This window comes from Eschrichtius robustus, chromosome 5 (genome assembly GCF_028021215.1).
Source record: "Eschrichtius robustus isolate mEscRob2 chromosome 5, mEscRob2.pri, whole genome shotgun sequence".
In the NCBI taxonomy this organism is placed as follows: Eukaryota; Metazoa; Chordata; class Mammalia; order Artiodactyla; family Eschrichtiidae; genus Eschrichtius; species Eschrichtius robustus.
The window spans coordinates 60,355,447-60,371,117 of record NC_090828.1 but is presented as its reverse complement, the minus strand read 5'-3'; the positions used below and the strand labels follow the sequence as shown (position 1 = coordinate 60,371,117).

Genomic DNA, 15,671 nt, shown 5'->3' with positions numbered 1-15,671 from the left:
ATCTCATTTTTTAAGTAAACGTTAATTTTTAATCTTAGAGTAATGAAAACACCAATTCTGTAGGTAAAGAAATGTGGCCACAGACTATGTGGAAATGGATTGCATCCCAAGTATTTTTCTTTTTTTGCCAAGTAAATGGGGTGTTCCCATTATTCAACACACTCACCATAAATGATGAGTTTTAATTGTTTAGACTGAAAGCCCAAGGCTCAGACGTTTCATCTGGATGAGTCCACATATCTGCAAAGAAGGCAGGAAGAAATATAATGTTATTGAAGAGCCATAGTATATCTTGCATATTTTATCTAATCCTTATTACAACCCCTTTTAACAGATGATGGAAAAATTTAGGCTCCAAGAAGTGAGTTCCTTGCCCAGGATGACAACACTTTTAATGATAGAGCTTGCATTCAAGTCCAGCTTGACCAACTTCTGAGTCTATGCTCCTTTAGCCTCACAACTTACTCTAGCAAAATATGGTATATAGATACTCTCTCCTCAACACTATCTAGTAAACGTTGCAAAGCAATATATTTCAAAAGGGCTGACATAAAATAGACTATATAAAAAACTATCCCTTCACTTACAAACCTATAAAATTACCATCCAGAATTCTTTATTATTTTTCTATTTTTCACTACTATGCATTCTTGAAAAATGTTCTTGCTCAAATGTTTTTCAGCAGTTGTCCTTCCAGCCCACAAAGGAGGATGAGAATGAAAACATTTTTTATGTGAAGTCTGGGACTACCCCCAGTGATTTTCTTTAGTGCTCTTAAGTATAACTAGACCATTTTATAGTGGTCATCTACATTCTTTAATAATGCCTCAGATGTCTCAGGAAAATTTTGCTACCTGAAAAAGTAAGCCTTAAATTCTTCATAACCTTAAAACATTTGACCAAGAGGGCCCCGGAGGCCCCCTTCCTTCACCTCTTTATGGCATGGGAAGGTGATCAAAAGTGTTTGCATGTTACAACAGCTTCCATTCAGAGTGCTCGCCAAATACAGATTTTTTTATGAAATCAAACTAAAGGGAAAAGGAGAGCCCACATGCATTAAATTTATTTTAGGCCTGGATCTGATTTCTGTTATATCTCCTTATTTGTGTCCTGTAGACCAATCTAAATTGCTTATATAATTCAAAGCCTCGTGCATGTTCACAGCACACCATTTAGGAAATATCAGGCATACACAGAAGTGCACCGTGCCAACCATTCCCTGAAGAGTAAAAAGCCACTCTTTCTGGGCTTCCCTGGTGGCGCAGTGGTTGAGAGTCTGCCTGCTAATGCAGGGGACACGGGTTCGAGCCCTGGTCTGGGAAGATCCCACATGCCGCGGAGCAACTAGGCCCGTGAGCCACAACTACTGAGCCTGCGTGTCTGGAGCCTGTGCTCCGCAACAAGAGAGGCCGCGATGGTGAGAGGCCCGCGCACCGCGATGAAGAGTGGCCCCCGCTCGCCACAGCTAGAGAAAGCCCTCGCACAGAAACGAAAACCCAACACAGCCATAAATAAATAAATAAATAAATAGATAGATAGATAGATAGATAGATAGATAAATAAATATTAAAAAAAAAAAACACTTTGAAATATTCTAAAAAAAAAAAAAGCCACTCTTTCAAAGGGTCATTTTCCGTGTTGAGTTTTCCCGAGCCAGACCAGAGTTGAAAAGGGGGGGCCATGTAAGTGAATTTTGGCCTGATGTTCTGGACAACCCGAAGAACATGGCAACAACCGTGTCTCTGGATGGACTTAAAATTTAGGATCCTTTAGGGCCCCTGTCTCCTCAGAAATTATCTTTTTTTCAGCTCAAAGAGGGTCACCATGTTGGTGCTGATAACGTTATTTTTCTGATTTACCTTTACCCTGAGAAATCCAGAATAGTTTATGCATACAGTTGGCCCTCCATATCTGGGGATTCCACATCCATAGATTCAACCAACCACAGATGGAAAATATTTGGAAAAAAAAAATTTTCAAAAAGTTCCCAAAAGCAAAACTTGAATTTGCCACACACTGGCAACTGTTTAAATAGCATTTACACTGTATTTACAACTATTTACATAGCATTTACATTGTATTAGGTATTATAGGTAATATAGAGATGATTTAAAGTATATGAGAAGAAGTGTGTAGGTTATATGCAAATACTACGCCATTTTATATAAGGAACTCGGGCATCCATGGATTTTGGTATCTGCAGGGGTCCTGGAACCGACCCCCTGTGGATACCGAGGGACGACTGTACGTTTTAAACTTTCAAAACTGCCTGACTCTCCTCAAGCCACTCAACTCTGAGTGTGATATTAAAATATCAATAGCAAGACGGTATTTCTCATGATGGATAAACTATATGAAGCCCTCAAATATTTACCATTTTGGATATCTTCTGCTCTGTGGTTATGTGGTTTTAATAAGAGAGAATCTGAAATGACTGTTCCTGTTTTAGTGACTGTGTTGCTTTTTCCTTAGACTATCAACCACCCAATCGTTCAACTCCATCCTGTTTGCAGAAAGATAGTCTCTTTTAGGCCCCATTCCCCACCTCTTTTTTTGTTCTGGATGCAGATAGACGTGTCCTCATTTCCAGACTTGGTGATAGAAAAAGATTTTCTCTCACAAGTTTAGAACCTCACAGCTTAGATAATATAACCAATCAGGGTTCTCTTTAACTTGGACTACAGTAACTTCTTCATGCAATAAACTGAAGAGAGCCATACTGTCTGGTCTTCACGTCTTCTCCATTTAAACAGAGGTCAAGCAGTAGGCACCTGGCAGTGTCCAGCCTGAAAGAAAGTAATAACATGTTTCAGCCAAGCCCAGAGCTGCCAGATAACAGGCCAGAAGCTCCCTGTCCCTCCCTCTTCAGAGTTCCTGGTCCTGAGAGACTACCAACCCCTGAATAGCCTTCTGTGGAGCTGAGAAGAGAGATAGGGTAGGGTAAGGCAGTTGTACCACTAGAGGAAGACTTTGGCAGCAAAAGACAGGTGCCCTGATGTCTGCAATTGACCCAGGTGGGCAGAGAGTAGAGACGCCATTTTCTCTTACTAGTGAGCCAAGAGCATTCAAGGCTTGCCACCCAGGTAAGCCTTTATTCTTTTTGACCAGACAAAAACCCTAGCTAAGAAACGTCCTAACCAAGAACACCAGAATGGGAAGCCAGCCTTCTGGCTGCCCTCTCCAACTCCGGTTCCTTATTCGTGTGGCCAGATGCTGCTCTCTTCCAGGTCATCTTGGAAGGGTCATCAAAGAATCATATATTTTAGGAATTATTGAATGAACTCAGCAATTTTCTCCATTTAAGTATTGAAAGTCATTTATAGATTCGCCCTCTCCTTCCCTCAAAGAGTCATTGCGTATAAGAGGAAAAACCCTCATCTTCTATGCTGTTTACTTTGAGAAAAGGGTCATACTTTTCGGATTAAAGTAGTTTGTTTTGTTTTTTATCCCCTGGCTCTTCCTCTAGGCTCCAAAGCCAGATTCTTTCAAAGACTGAACTCTTCAGCTTCCTTTTGGTCCTGAGGGCACACACGCACATGCACACACACAATAGGTTTAAGTAACAGTTACCTTCCAGATAGACTGCATTTGCTACCTCGTTCAAAACCAGGGCTGCTTCACTCACTCCGTGTTCACGGGCACAGTGTCATATGTTGCATTGCCTCTTCTTCACTCCCTCAGGCAGGAGGTTAAGACCCTGAGATTTAATACGTTAGAGATATCCTTGGGATCTCAACACACTTCCTCTAAGGTCTCAAACAGGCAGGGAAAGGGTATTGGTGAGGAGGCAAAAAAAACCTGAGTTCTCCTGGAGCTGAATTCTACCGCTGCTTTCTAAACACAAGAGAATTTTATTTTCATTGTTGTTTTTCTTCCCTGTCATTTTGCCCTAAGTGAAATGCCAAGCAGAAGAGCAAAGTCTACATTTTGGAATAGGAGTACCCAGATCACAATGTATTTTGCCTATAGTTTTCACCCACTGTTTTTTACCGTCTTGAATATGACTTTGAAATAACCCACCTTCAATTTAAAAAATACATCCTCCCATGTTGATTGAAGAGCTTCATGGCTGGATCTTCTGATATGATGCCTAACGTCCCCCACCCTGCCAACTAATTGATATTTGACCTTGAAATAAGTTATATGGATGTTCCACTACTGATTTATTTCCTATTCAGATGCTACTGGGGTTTGTTTGCTCATTGGTGTTTTGGGGGTTTGTTTTCTTTTCTCTTCTTCTTAGCTGCATTTCCAAAGCACATACCAGTGTACAGTTGGGAAAGACAGAGCATTCCAGAAATAGGCAGGGGAATCCAGTGTGCGGTCGAAATTTTGCAACAAGTAACCCATATATGGATAACCTAGTTTACTGTCACTTCCCCTCGCCCTGAGCTGCCCTGGGATTTACATGTTCCTTTTCACTCCCCCTTGGAACAAGGCTGAAATGCCTCAGTTCCCAGCCTGCTAGAGCCACTCTCTAAGAAGTTTACTTTAGTCCCATGTAGGGAAAAAAGAATAACGTTTTAGTAACTACTTCAATTTGTGATGTTTCTGTTGCCTTCCTGTGTGACTTTGACAAGGTACATGATCCTTCTTACCTTATGGAGAATATGGGTCACAAGTTGAGTCCGTATGGTTCCCTGGGATCTCAAAAAAAACCCAAACAACGTAGATATGTAAAATGTTATATATTAATGATTTGCCCACTTTTGAAAAACTAATGATGGTTTTATTTCTTATCCAGGTATACTGTGATGTCAGGAACACCTGAAAAAATTTTAGAGCATTTTCTAGAAACGATACGCCTTGAGCCAGCTTTAAATGAAGCAACAGGTAAACACCTAGAACAGTTGTGTGTCTATTAAATCCATGCAGAGCGTTGTAAAAAAAAAAATTCTGAGTTCATTCTCAGTGTGTGTAGCCACAGCAGTTTTAGAAATGGGTCACGTGTACGACCATTAGATGAGCAACCTCCTGACCCTCCTCTGCCTGCTCGCCCTGGTTGTGCTTTGTAGATGGCTCAGTCTCATTCATAGATATTATGAGTAGCCTTCCAAAGGCATTTGTTATCATTTAGAGCCCACCTTCCGTAGGCACCTCTTAGGCTATAATTTAAATAGTACTTATTCCCGTAAAGGATTTGAAGCTGCCTGCATAAAAGGCACAACTGTGCTCCAACTGGGAGTAAAGTGGTTCTTTCTGAGATTCTTGGGCTGCCCCAGAGTGTAACGGAACACCACCTGTATTAGATTCCTAGGACCGCTATAACAAAGTGCCACAAACTGGGTGGCTTGAACAACAGAATGTATTGCTTCTTAGATCAGGAGGCTAGAAGTCTGAGATCCATGTGACGGCAGGGTCGGTTCCTTCTGAGGGCTGTGAGGGAGAATCTGTTCCATGCCTCTTGCCTAGCTTCTGGGGGTTTGCTGGCCATCTTTGGCATCCCTTGGCTTGTAGATGTGTCACTCCAATGTTCATCTTCACACAGTATTCTCCCTGTGTCTCTCTCTTCACATCGTTTTCCCTCTGTGCATGTGTCTCTGGGTCCAAATTTCCCCTTTTTATAAGGACATCAATCATATTGGATTAGGTCCCACATTAATTATCTTATCTTAACTTGACTACATCTGTAAAGACCTTATTTCAAGCAAGGTCACATTCTGCGGTACTGTGAATTTGGACTTCAACATATCTTTTTTGGGGGAAAAAAATCAACTCATAATACCACCTTCCAGTGAACCAGTCTTGTTAACTAAGACACAGAGATTTGAGGGTAAATGAGATGAATCTCACCAATGAATTAAGTGTTCAGAGTTTGGTATCATTCTCCACTTTGGTTACCATCTTATGTGTGACTTTGGAACAGCCCACATTCATTTGCTACTGGCCTCTCAGAATACTGGGTTGATATTTTAAGCACACTGAACTCCATAGAAGAAGATTTCTCACTGAAAGAAGTTCAAAGACTTATCTAAAAAACTTAGTAGTAGTTCAGAGTCCAGTTCTGTCATCTTTGCAATATACTCAAGGTAAAGTTAACATTATTATGCCTCCTTAAAAGTATTTTACCACTGATTTACTTCTTATTTTATCTTCTCATTCCAGTTTCTCATTTTTTTATATACATTATCTAAGGTTTTTTATGTAGTGAATTAATTGGGGAGTAGTAGATAGAAAAGCCAGGATCTCTGGCTCCAGGGCAGCTATTTGCAGTTCAATATTTGTTGAGGATCTTGTTGGGCTGGTGCTAAGCTGGACGCTTAGGACAAGGCAGTGTGAACAAGAAACCACCCTCCTGTCCTCAGGAAGCTTATAACCTGCTACAGGACCTAAAGGAATGTGCAGACAACTTGATCATAAGGCTGAGGGGACCAGGCAGAGTGTCACAGAGGATACAGCCTTTGAAGTGGCCCTGAAGGAAGGCAGGTAACCAGTAACTAGAGACTGAGGACAAAGCCTTCCATCCTGAGGGGCAACATGAGTGCTGACCTAGAAAGAGACAAGGAGGACCAGGTGGTCTGTCTTTGCTAGACCATCGTATACAGAAGTGTCAGAAAGAAGGTAGCGTTTAAGAATTAGGGTCCAGATCTCAGAGCATCTTAAATGTGAAGCTAAGCCTTGGGAAGTGGTTGAAGATGTCTGAGCAAGGAGAACGTGATAAGATCTTTTCTTGAAAAAGGAAATCCTTGAGGGACCAGTTATGAGAGGATTGCTTGCTTCCAAGAGGCAAACATAACCTCAAAGAAACCAAATTTCTAGGACCCGAGGTCAGGAAAAATACAGATTTTTCCCCTCTGATTAACTGTTGCCCAGAATGTGTGATTGCATAATACAGGAAACAACATCTTCTCTAAAGTGAATATTGTCCAAAAAGGAACGTTCTGGTGCATTAGAGACTATGGAATCTAAGAAAAGATCTGTAAGATCTTTACTACCCACGAAGAACAAATATATTCTTCCTTTTAAAGTCACTTCTGAAAGAGGAGGGGACTGGATTATTGCTTCTTAAAAACTTGAAGCCCAGAAATCAGCGTATAGCCTGGCTGTCACTTACGATATGACTCCTGAGCATTCCATTTTTTATATTAGAACTAAGTTCACATCATAATTTAATACTGAACTTTATTCCCTGCAGTTTTTTTCTGATTTTGTTATTCTTGCAAGTAATGTTCATGGATTGGATGAAAGAATAAATCTGTCTTTCTTATAATCAAAGATATGAATTACTATATGGTCATCCTAGACACTAAAAATAATCTTAGTTCAGCCCCATGAAACTCATGGATGCAGGGGTGGGAGACCCTTGGCGTTTTTGGATTTACAATACGAAAGAGATGTCAGAATTGCCAGTGAAACTGGTTTACATCGTAGAAATGAACACCCCTGGGTTTGATAGTACATCCTCTTAGTTTACCCCAAAACATGTATTTTCTGCCTGAGACCTTTTGGTTTCCTAGACTTTCTACTTCTATGACCAGAATTAGTCCTTGAGTGACTTGGAAAATCATTTTCTAGTAGGAAATGATTTTTTTAATCAGTTCTCAAGAGTTACTGCTTATGAGCAGAGAATAAGAAAGCCACATTGAGATGTGGGTGCTGGGTGATTACCATGCTGATTGACAGTCTCGCCAGCCTTGGAGCACGCTACTCAAAACTCTGCTTTAGCAAAATTTAAATTACTTTATAGCACAGGCCTCTGGGAGCCTTATAAGCAAGCATTTTCTCTCCTATCCTCAGAGAAATCCTTTATATCTAAAACATATAAAGATGACCCTAGGTGTTAAAACTCAGACATGCCAATGAACATCCTTTCATACCTAAGGAAAAAAGTTCCGTACAGCTTCTGTCTGACACCTCGCCATCTTCTGTGGCCCAGTATAATGGGACTGAAATCACTAGTAACACCTAGTGACAACAACTTTGGATTACACTCATCACCTATATTTAAATGAGTATAATGGTATTATGTGACGTGATAGACATGTTAAGTAAAGCTAAGGTGGTAATCATATTGCAATATATACATGTATCAAATCAACACTTTGTGTATCTTAAACTTACATAATGTATGACAATTATATCAATTTTTTAAAAATACGTATAACGGTTAAACCTTTAGTCACTGATTCCAACTTTGATAGTATTTGTTAATTTAAAACATAGACATTGAAAATTCAATATATATAGTTAACGATTTTCATATTTCTCACCCTTTTCTATTAGAAAAGTTATGTGAGTTTCACAAATCTCAGCCATGGTAGTTCATTTTTAATTGAAAACCCCCATAAGCATCTTGGATTCCAAAGCTTTAACTTGTGTACTCCTAACACTTTTAGATCTGTCTTTACGTGCTTTCCCATTAAGGCTGCCTGAATAATACAGTCTTTGCAATGAAGAACCAGCATCAAATTCAAAATGAAGCTTATTTGGGGGGACTTGCCTTATTTCTTTTGCCATCTCCCCACTTACCTATCTAAAAATAGCTCCAAATATAGGACATACACCATTTTAATCTACTGGAGAGCTTTTGTTTTGCTTCAATTGCTGCTCACAGCCTTTATCTTGTCTTTTTTTTTTTTTTTCCTGCTTTTGTTTCCCTCGCCAGTTCTCTGCTCTTACCACCTCCTTTTTCTGTAATTCTATCACCCTTTCATCTTTTATTGCTCCTTCTGGAAATAGAAGGTGAAAAAGAAATAAAGGAAAAGAGATATTGACAAAAGACAGGTGGTGTAAAATGGACAAAGAAATGACCATGTCCTAATCCTGCATACATGGTACTGCCCATGTGTGGCTCTTTAATTTTATATATATACTTTTTAATTAATTGTAGCTCAGGTGACCAGTGTCATTATTACAAGTCTGTCTCTTTGAAAAACTACCATACGTTTTGTCCATTGTCCTAAGAAATTGAGTTTTGATCTCAAGCTCTGTCAATCGTATTATTTTTATATGCAGTGCTTCTTCGTACAGTAAGACCACAATACCCCAAGCCGATGTGTAAGAACCACTGGCCAAGAACAAATGAATAGATACCCCAGCTTTCCTAAACATTTCTACAGGAATCTAATTTCCTTTTCTGCTTTGTTTTGCCCCCCTGCAGATTCTGTTTTAAATGACTTTGTTATGATGCACTGTGTTTTTATGCCAAATACCCAGCTTTGCCCAGCTCTGGTGGCCCAATATCCTTTTGTTGTGAGAAGTCCGTTCCCTCGACAACACCCCACACGTATACAGCCATTATCTCATTGCATGCTCTCCAGGTAAGTCATAGCTCGGGCAGAATTGTGCTTTCCGCCCTTGTCGATCTCTGAAACATCAGCAGTTTTCCCCTCGCACAGGTCTCCAGCTCTCCCTGGCATGGTTTTGCTGTGCCACGTTTAAGGATTTCCTCCTTATTCCCTGTGCAGGGAAAAGTGCGCCAGTTTACCCTTATAAGGAAGATAATGCTGATGAGAAATATACATACCTGGGAGGTGGGCCAGAAAAGGCTATGGTGAACAATATTATTAGGGAATATTATTAGGGATAGTTTCCTAAGCTTGGAGACAGACTTTGTACCTCTGTCAGGATACCTGGCAGGCTGGACGGTGATGTGTTTGTGTCCCTCTAAGCTGTAGTATTAATCAGAACACTAACCTGCTGAGATATATACAAGTTATCGTTGGGAGGTCACTTTTCTTTCACATTCGCCCTAGTCCACCCTATTCTCTAGATACCGAAATTTATTCCTTTGTGGCTATTTTTATTATTATCCCATTGACTTATGTCAAAGATGTAAAACTTGAAATTCTAATGGCAGTTCCTCTAGGTAGCTTCATACCGAGCTTGTTTGGGGGCAGTTTTTCAATAGTCTATTGAGTTGACCAGTGGGTGCACAGTGTCTGGCACAGAGGGAACATTCAGAAGATAGAAGCTGAATAAAAGGAGTGAATATTATGAATGAGTTACACCCTCAACTTTGGCAGAATGTGAAAGTATATTTTCCAATTCTGCTTTATTTTTAAAGCAGCAAAAAATTAGGCCCCCAAATACTTTGGCCTTCTTGAGCAGCGAAATATATTGAAGGAGAACGGCTCTCTTTTCTCTGAGCAACCCAATCAATGTGGCATGTTTTCCGTTTTCAGAATTATAATTGCCCTACCTGATTCTCATTTTCTTGTTCACCCATAATTCTCTTTGAAGTCAACAGAGTGCGTGAGGATGGGAGATTGGAGTTGAATGTGCTATTCAGAGGATGCTGCAAGAGTGAGATTTGGGTGTTTATTTGCCTGGAAAATATCTTTCCAAGTAATGACAGCTTAATGAGACTTAAATATATTACATATTCTTTCTGGCTCATATTTAGTTTTTCTCAAGTAAAATTAACACATTCAGGATCTCTCTGTGCTCTTTAACTCCATACATAGTAATCATTATTAGACCTTTGAGATTTGTTGGAAGGAAACATAAAAAACCACCATTGAGTTTAGATTTTTTTTTTTCCCCAACAGTTAGCATGTTGATAAGCTTAAGGCAAACAAAACCAAAAGAAGGGTGAGAGAACGTAGTGGGCCAAGTCATATCTTTACAACTCAAAGCCCCAAACATTAAGCTTATATTCTTCTGGCAAATTCTGATTTCTTATTAGCTTATTCTCCTTCAGAATTGATTGAGAACATTCATAGCACTGACCTCTGTTCTTAAAATAGAAGATCCTAGAGGGAGAGTCTATGCCATGCCCCGGTAGGAATGTGGCGGGGATAATGTTGCAGGGAGGAGGAGAAGGCAGGAAAGTGGACAGTAGAATCAAGGGAGGCCTGTGATATCCAATTCTAATTCTTTTCTCAGAGATGGAAGGAATCAGGCTGGTCGGGTATCATCTACACTACCTAGTGCCCTCAGACCACCTCCTTCACACCCCGCCCTTTGAGAACTTAGATTCTCTTAATTGTTCTATTTTGAATCAACTCTTTACATGTCAGGCACCACTGACCCATATTATACTACTTTATCCTTACAGGACTCTATTGGGTTAGTATCAGCTTTATTTTACAAACGAGGATTCTGAGGCAAAAACAAACATACCCAAGGCAAGTGGCAGAACTAGGATTTATCCAGGTCTTAGGATTCCAAGCATGGGGTGTGTCACTTTTTTTTTTCTTCACAACTTATTTCTTTAAAAGCTTATCTTTTAATTAGAGTTTAAGAACATTTCTTGGTAATGTATTGCATGCATGATACATGTTTATCTGTGCTTCAGTTGGCTAAAAACCAAAGTGGGCCAAATAAATAGTGTCCAATAGAACTTTTTGCAGTGTTGGAAATATTATATATCTGTGCTGGTCCAGTAGCCACTAGCCTTGAAATTGGCTACTATGAGTGAGGAACTGAATTGTTAATTTTATTTAATTTCTATTAATTTAAATGTAAATAGCCAGATGTGGCTAGTGGCTGCCATATTGTACAGCTTAAGTCCACTCCTTAGATACTGGGAGTAAAACAAGAATTACTGTCCTCTAATGCCTAGAGAAAGCATGCCAGGGAGGCCAGGAACTTACCCTGCTGCAGGCAAGCGAATGGAAAGGGCTCTATCCTTGAAAGTCACATATGTGTAAGTGAGTTTATATCATGCTAAAGACTCAAGTTTTAGTCCCTTTGCCTCCAGGGAGATGTTATATAGGCTTCTTATGTAAGCTCCTTTTTTTTCGGTCATAAGTAACATAAACCAACTGTGAGTGACTTAAGGAATAAAGGAATTCATCAGAAGGATGGGGTAACTCAGAGAACTGAAGGAATCCTTAAAGAGTCCAGACCTTAGAAGGGAACCTCGGGGGTAGCAACTAAGGAGCAGCTTTTAGAGTAAATCTACTCCAAACATCCTGGGCCCTCACCTCATTCCCACATCCCTAGGAATAGCTTGAGTCACTGCCGATGTCTTGGTCAAAGAAAAGCAAAGCACTTTACTGGACAGTTTTTTTTTTGTTTTTTTTGTTTTTTTTTTTTAAATTTTATTTATTATTTATTTTTGGCTGTGTTGGGTCTTCGTTTCTGTGCGAGGGCTTTCTCTAGTTGCGGCAAGTGAGGGCCACTCTTCATCGCGGTGCGCGGGCCTCTCATTATCGTGGCCTCTCTTGTTGCGGAGCACAGGCTCCAGACGCGCAGGCTCAGTAGTTGTGGCTTACGGGCCCAGTCGCTCTGCGGCATGTGGGATCTTCCCAGACCAGGGCTCGAACCCGTGTCCCCTGTATTGGCAGGCGGATTCCCAACCACTGCGCCACCAGGGAAGCCCAACTGGACAGTTTTATAGAGACTACCTGTAAAGAAAAATAGAGAAAGTGGAGAAATAGACAATGAACCGTCAAAAAAAAAAAAAAAAAAACACACATATAAACTGCTTAGCACCATGTCCTCATGTGACAGGGAGATAGAATGTAAAACGGAACAAGTGGGCTAATACCCATGTTGTTATGGGGTTTAGGGATAGTAAAATATAATACTTAACCACGTTCCATTAAAGCACTTACACTGAGTGAGTGGATTTGGCTGAGTGTTTTTAAGTACTTAATATGTGTGACTTTTCATAGCAGCCCTATGAAGAAGTCAGTGTTTTCACTGCTCTTTTTCCAAATCAATAAACTAGGATAATGAAAAATTATGATTTGCTCAGAGAAAGGTAATTACTAGTACAGAAAAGATTTGAGCCCTGAGCCACTGGCGGCTATTTCTGTCCTTAATCCACATTGTATGTCTCCTCCAATTTTGCTTTTAGCACAGAAGAAGATGGTAAAACTCTGTTTAACATTAATATTTCAGGCCTTTTATGTGCTAATGAGAGAGACTCTCTATTCATTAGATATGCTTGGGACATGATTTGGCCTGATGAATACAAGTGCTTTATAATGAGTTTTTTAAATTATATTTGTTCAATTTCTGTACTTTTCATCTCTAGTTTCTTTAATCTTTTTAAAATCTGTACTTAGAATTCAGTTCAATTTTCCATTAGTCTTTAAAAAGAAAATTAAAACCCCCTATAACCCTACCAGGTATTACTATGGTTAACATTTTGGTATGTATCCTTCCAGTCTTTTTTCTATACATATAGATATATGCTTTGAAATATAAGAATGGGGTCATACGCTAAATAATTGTGTATGCTTTGTTACTAAACAAACAGAGCCATTTCTCTCCCATTAATTTTTTTTCACACCATTTTTCTAAATATAGATAGCTTTGTCATCCTTAAAAATAGAACCATTCTCATTGTAAAAAATTCAATCTACAGAAAAAGAGAACAAAATTCACCTGCTATCTCACCATTGTATTACGAAAAAGCTTTCAGGAATTATATACGTGTATAATTTTATATAAGTGAGATCATGTTGGATATGCTTTTTAAAAATATGTCTTTTTTCACTTAACAGTATGTTGTGGATATCTTTTCAAATCAGTATATACAAATAAAACTACATCATTTTTTCCAGATAATTCCACAAATACTGAACACTTACAATGTTATACAGTGCTGGGCAACAAGGTGACGAGGATGCATGAGAATAACATGTTATCATTTTTACTGAATCACAATCTTATATGGTAGATATGTCATAATTAATTTTCTTAGCCTCTTCCTATTGAATATTTAGATTATCTCCACATTTTTTCCCATAACAAACACAGTGGGATGAATCAGCATCCTTCCAGCTAAACCTTTGCCCACATATACTCCTTACTTTAAGTTTCTAAATGTAAGCAAGGAATACGGAATATTTTAACGCTTTTGATGTTTATTGCTGAATTGCGGTCCTATTGTTTTAATTTTGTGTTTTATGGTTAAACTCTGCCTTCTTTTTGTCTGTATAAATGCAGGCAGGCCTTCAATTCAGTTAAGTCATCACAACTAAGTTAATGTTGTTTTGAATTTTAATAAATGTATCCTTGATTCAGAGCATTTTCACATCATTTACTTTATCTTTCCAACACCAGCCCCCACATGTGAGGCAAAAAAGGCACTGGTATGATATTTATTTACATTTTACAAGGCACTCGGAAGCCAAATAACCACCTAAGATTCCACATATACTAACAGATGTTTGGAGAAACTCCGTGTAGCATTAATGTAATTCCAGTTGTAACGGACACTGTATTTGAGTCCCCACCATCAGTGCCGTCTCAGGTGGTCAGTCTAGCTGGTCATGGTAATTGGCTGCCTTTGACCGTGATTGGCTCTCACATTGCAGGCCCAATGTAGACAGGGCCAATGAGATTCAAAGAGAGGCTTCCTGGGGCTTCTGAGTAAAAAGCAGTTAAGAGAACAGGAACAAAACAGAAACGGACTCGCAGACTTTGAGAACAAACTTATGGTTACCAAAGGGGGCGGTGACAAATTAGGAGTATGGGATCAACAGATATAAACTACTATACATAAAATAGATAAGCAATAAGGATTTACTATATAGCACAGGGAATTCTAGTCAGTATCTTGTAATAACATGTAATGGAATATAAACAGAAAAAAATAACTGAATCACTATGCTGTACACCTGAAACAAACACAATATAGTAAATCGACTATACTTTAATAAAAAAGAAAGAACAGGCAGCCTGTTGCCCCAAGTGCCTGTGGCAGCCGTCCTACAACCATTAGGGCAATAAGCCCTATGACAAAGCTGGGATGAGTTGAGCGTCAGGGAAAAAATGAAGTGTATGATGACGTCATTGCACTTGGACCAATCCTGAAGCTTACCCTACCGACGTCAACAAATACAACAATACTATCTGTTCTCAACAACAATCTGTTGTTGAGAACAGATTTTTTACTTCAGCTGAAAGAATCTTAAGTGATAAATGGTTTATATTTAAATTTATAAAAATTTCATTACAGCAATAATTTTGGTCAAATATTTTCTCTTAGTATCCTAATTTCTTTTGGCTTAGTATTGAACATGAATTTTATGCTTCTGGCACGGAAATAATTTAGTTTCTTGAATTAAAAAGAAAATATGGAATACAGATTTGCCGCTAAGTTTTAGCTAAAACTGCCTTTGTATGTTATTACGTCCCTTATACAGAAACAAAGTAAACACAGTAGCTTTCCTTACTGAAAAGGCAGAGTCTCCATCCTTTATTTCTCTGTGAAAATGACCTGGGGGTATTCTCTTTATAAGTTGACTTGGGTTCTCTAAGAGGAACATTTACCAAAATTTGTAAATCAGGATTTACAAAAGAGCATCAGATTCTTAAAGGCATGTTTTTAGGAATATTCTTGGCATTTCTCAGGAAGATTGTCAGCTTAAATTTTGTTGAAGCCAAATTTTACCATTTTAGTCCTTTACTTGGTTCCAAAAAGTGTTTGATCCATGTGGCACTATAAGAACAGTTTATCTCTGCAGATATGCAATTTCAGAGTTTATTTCCAATAAGGAAGGCTTGGTTTGATGATGGTATGAACATGGTATCCTCTTTCCAAGCAAATGACTGTATTATCAGATATTCTACAAAGTATTTTATATACATTTTCTCAGCTTCATATCAACACTGTGAGATGTGTACTCTTTTTGCATTAAGGAAATGAGACTGAGCAGATAAATAATTTGCCCCAAGTTACATAGCTAGTAAGGGTTGGAACAATATTTGAACCCAAGCAATTGTTGCATTAGGCCAAGTCCTAACTGCTCTGCTATGAGTACAAACCC

General features: G+C 39.0%; 1 protein-coding gene across 1 annotated transcript in view; it reads left to right on the top strand.

Annotated features, from left to right (window-relative positions):
• RAPGEF4 (Rap guanine nucleotide exchange factor 4) overlaps window positions 1-15,671 on the top strand; it is a 234,095-nt gene that overhangs the window by 176,099 nt on the left and 42,325 nt on the right. The window contains exons 13-14 of the mRNA XM_068543910.1: window positions 4,745-4,833; window positions 9,101-9,179. Coding sequence (XP_068400011.1) covers window positions 4,745-4,833; window positions 9,101-9,179 — 168 coding nt within the window. The remainder of the gene's footprint in view (window positions 1-4,744; window positions 4,834-9,100; window positions 9,180-15,671) is intronic.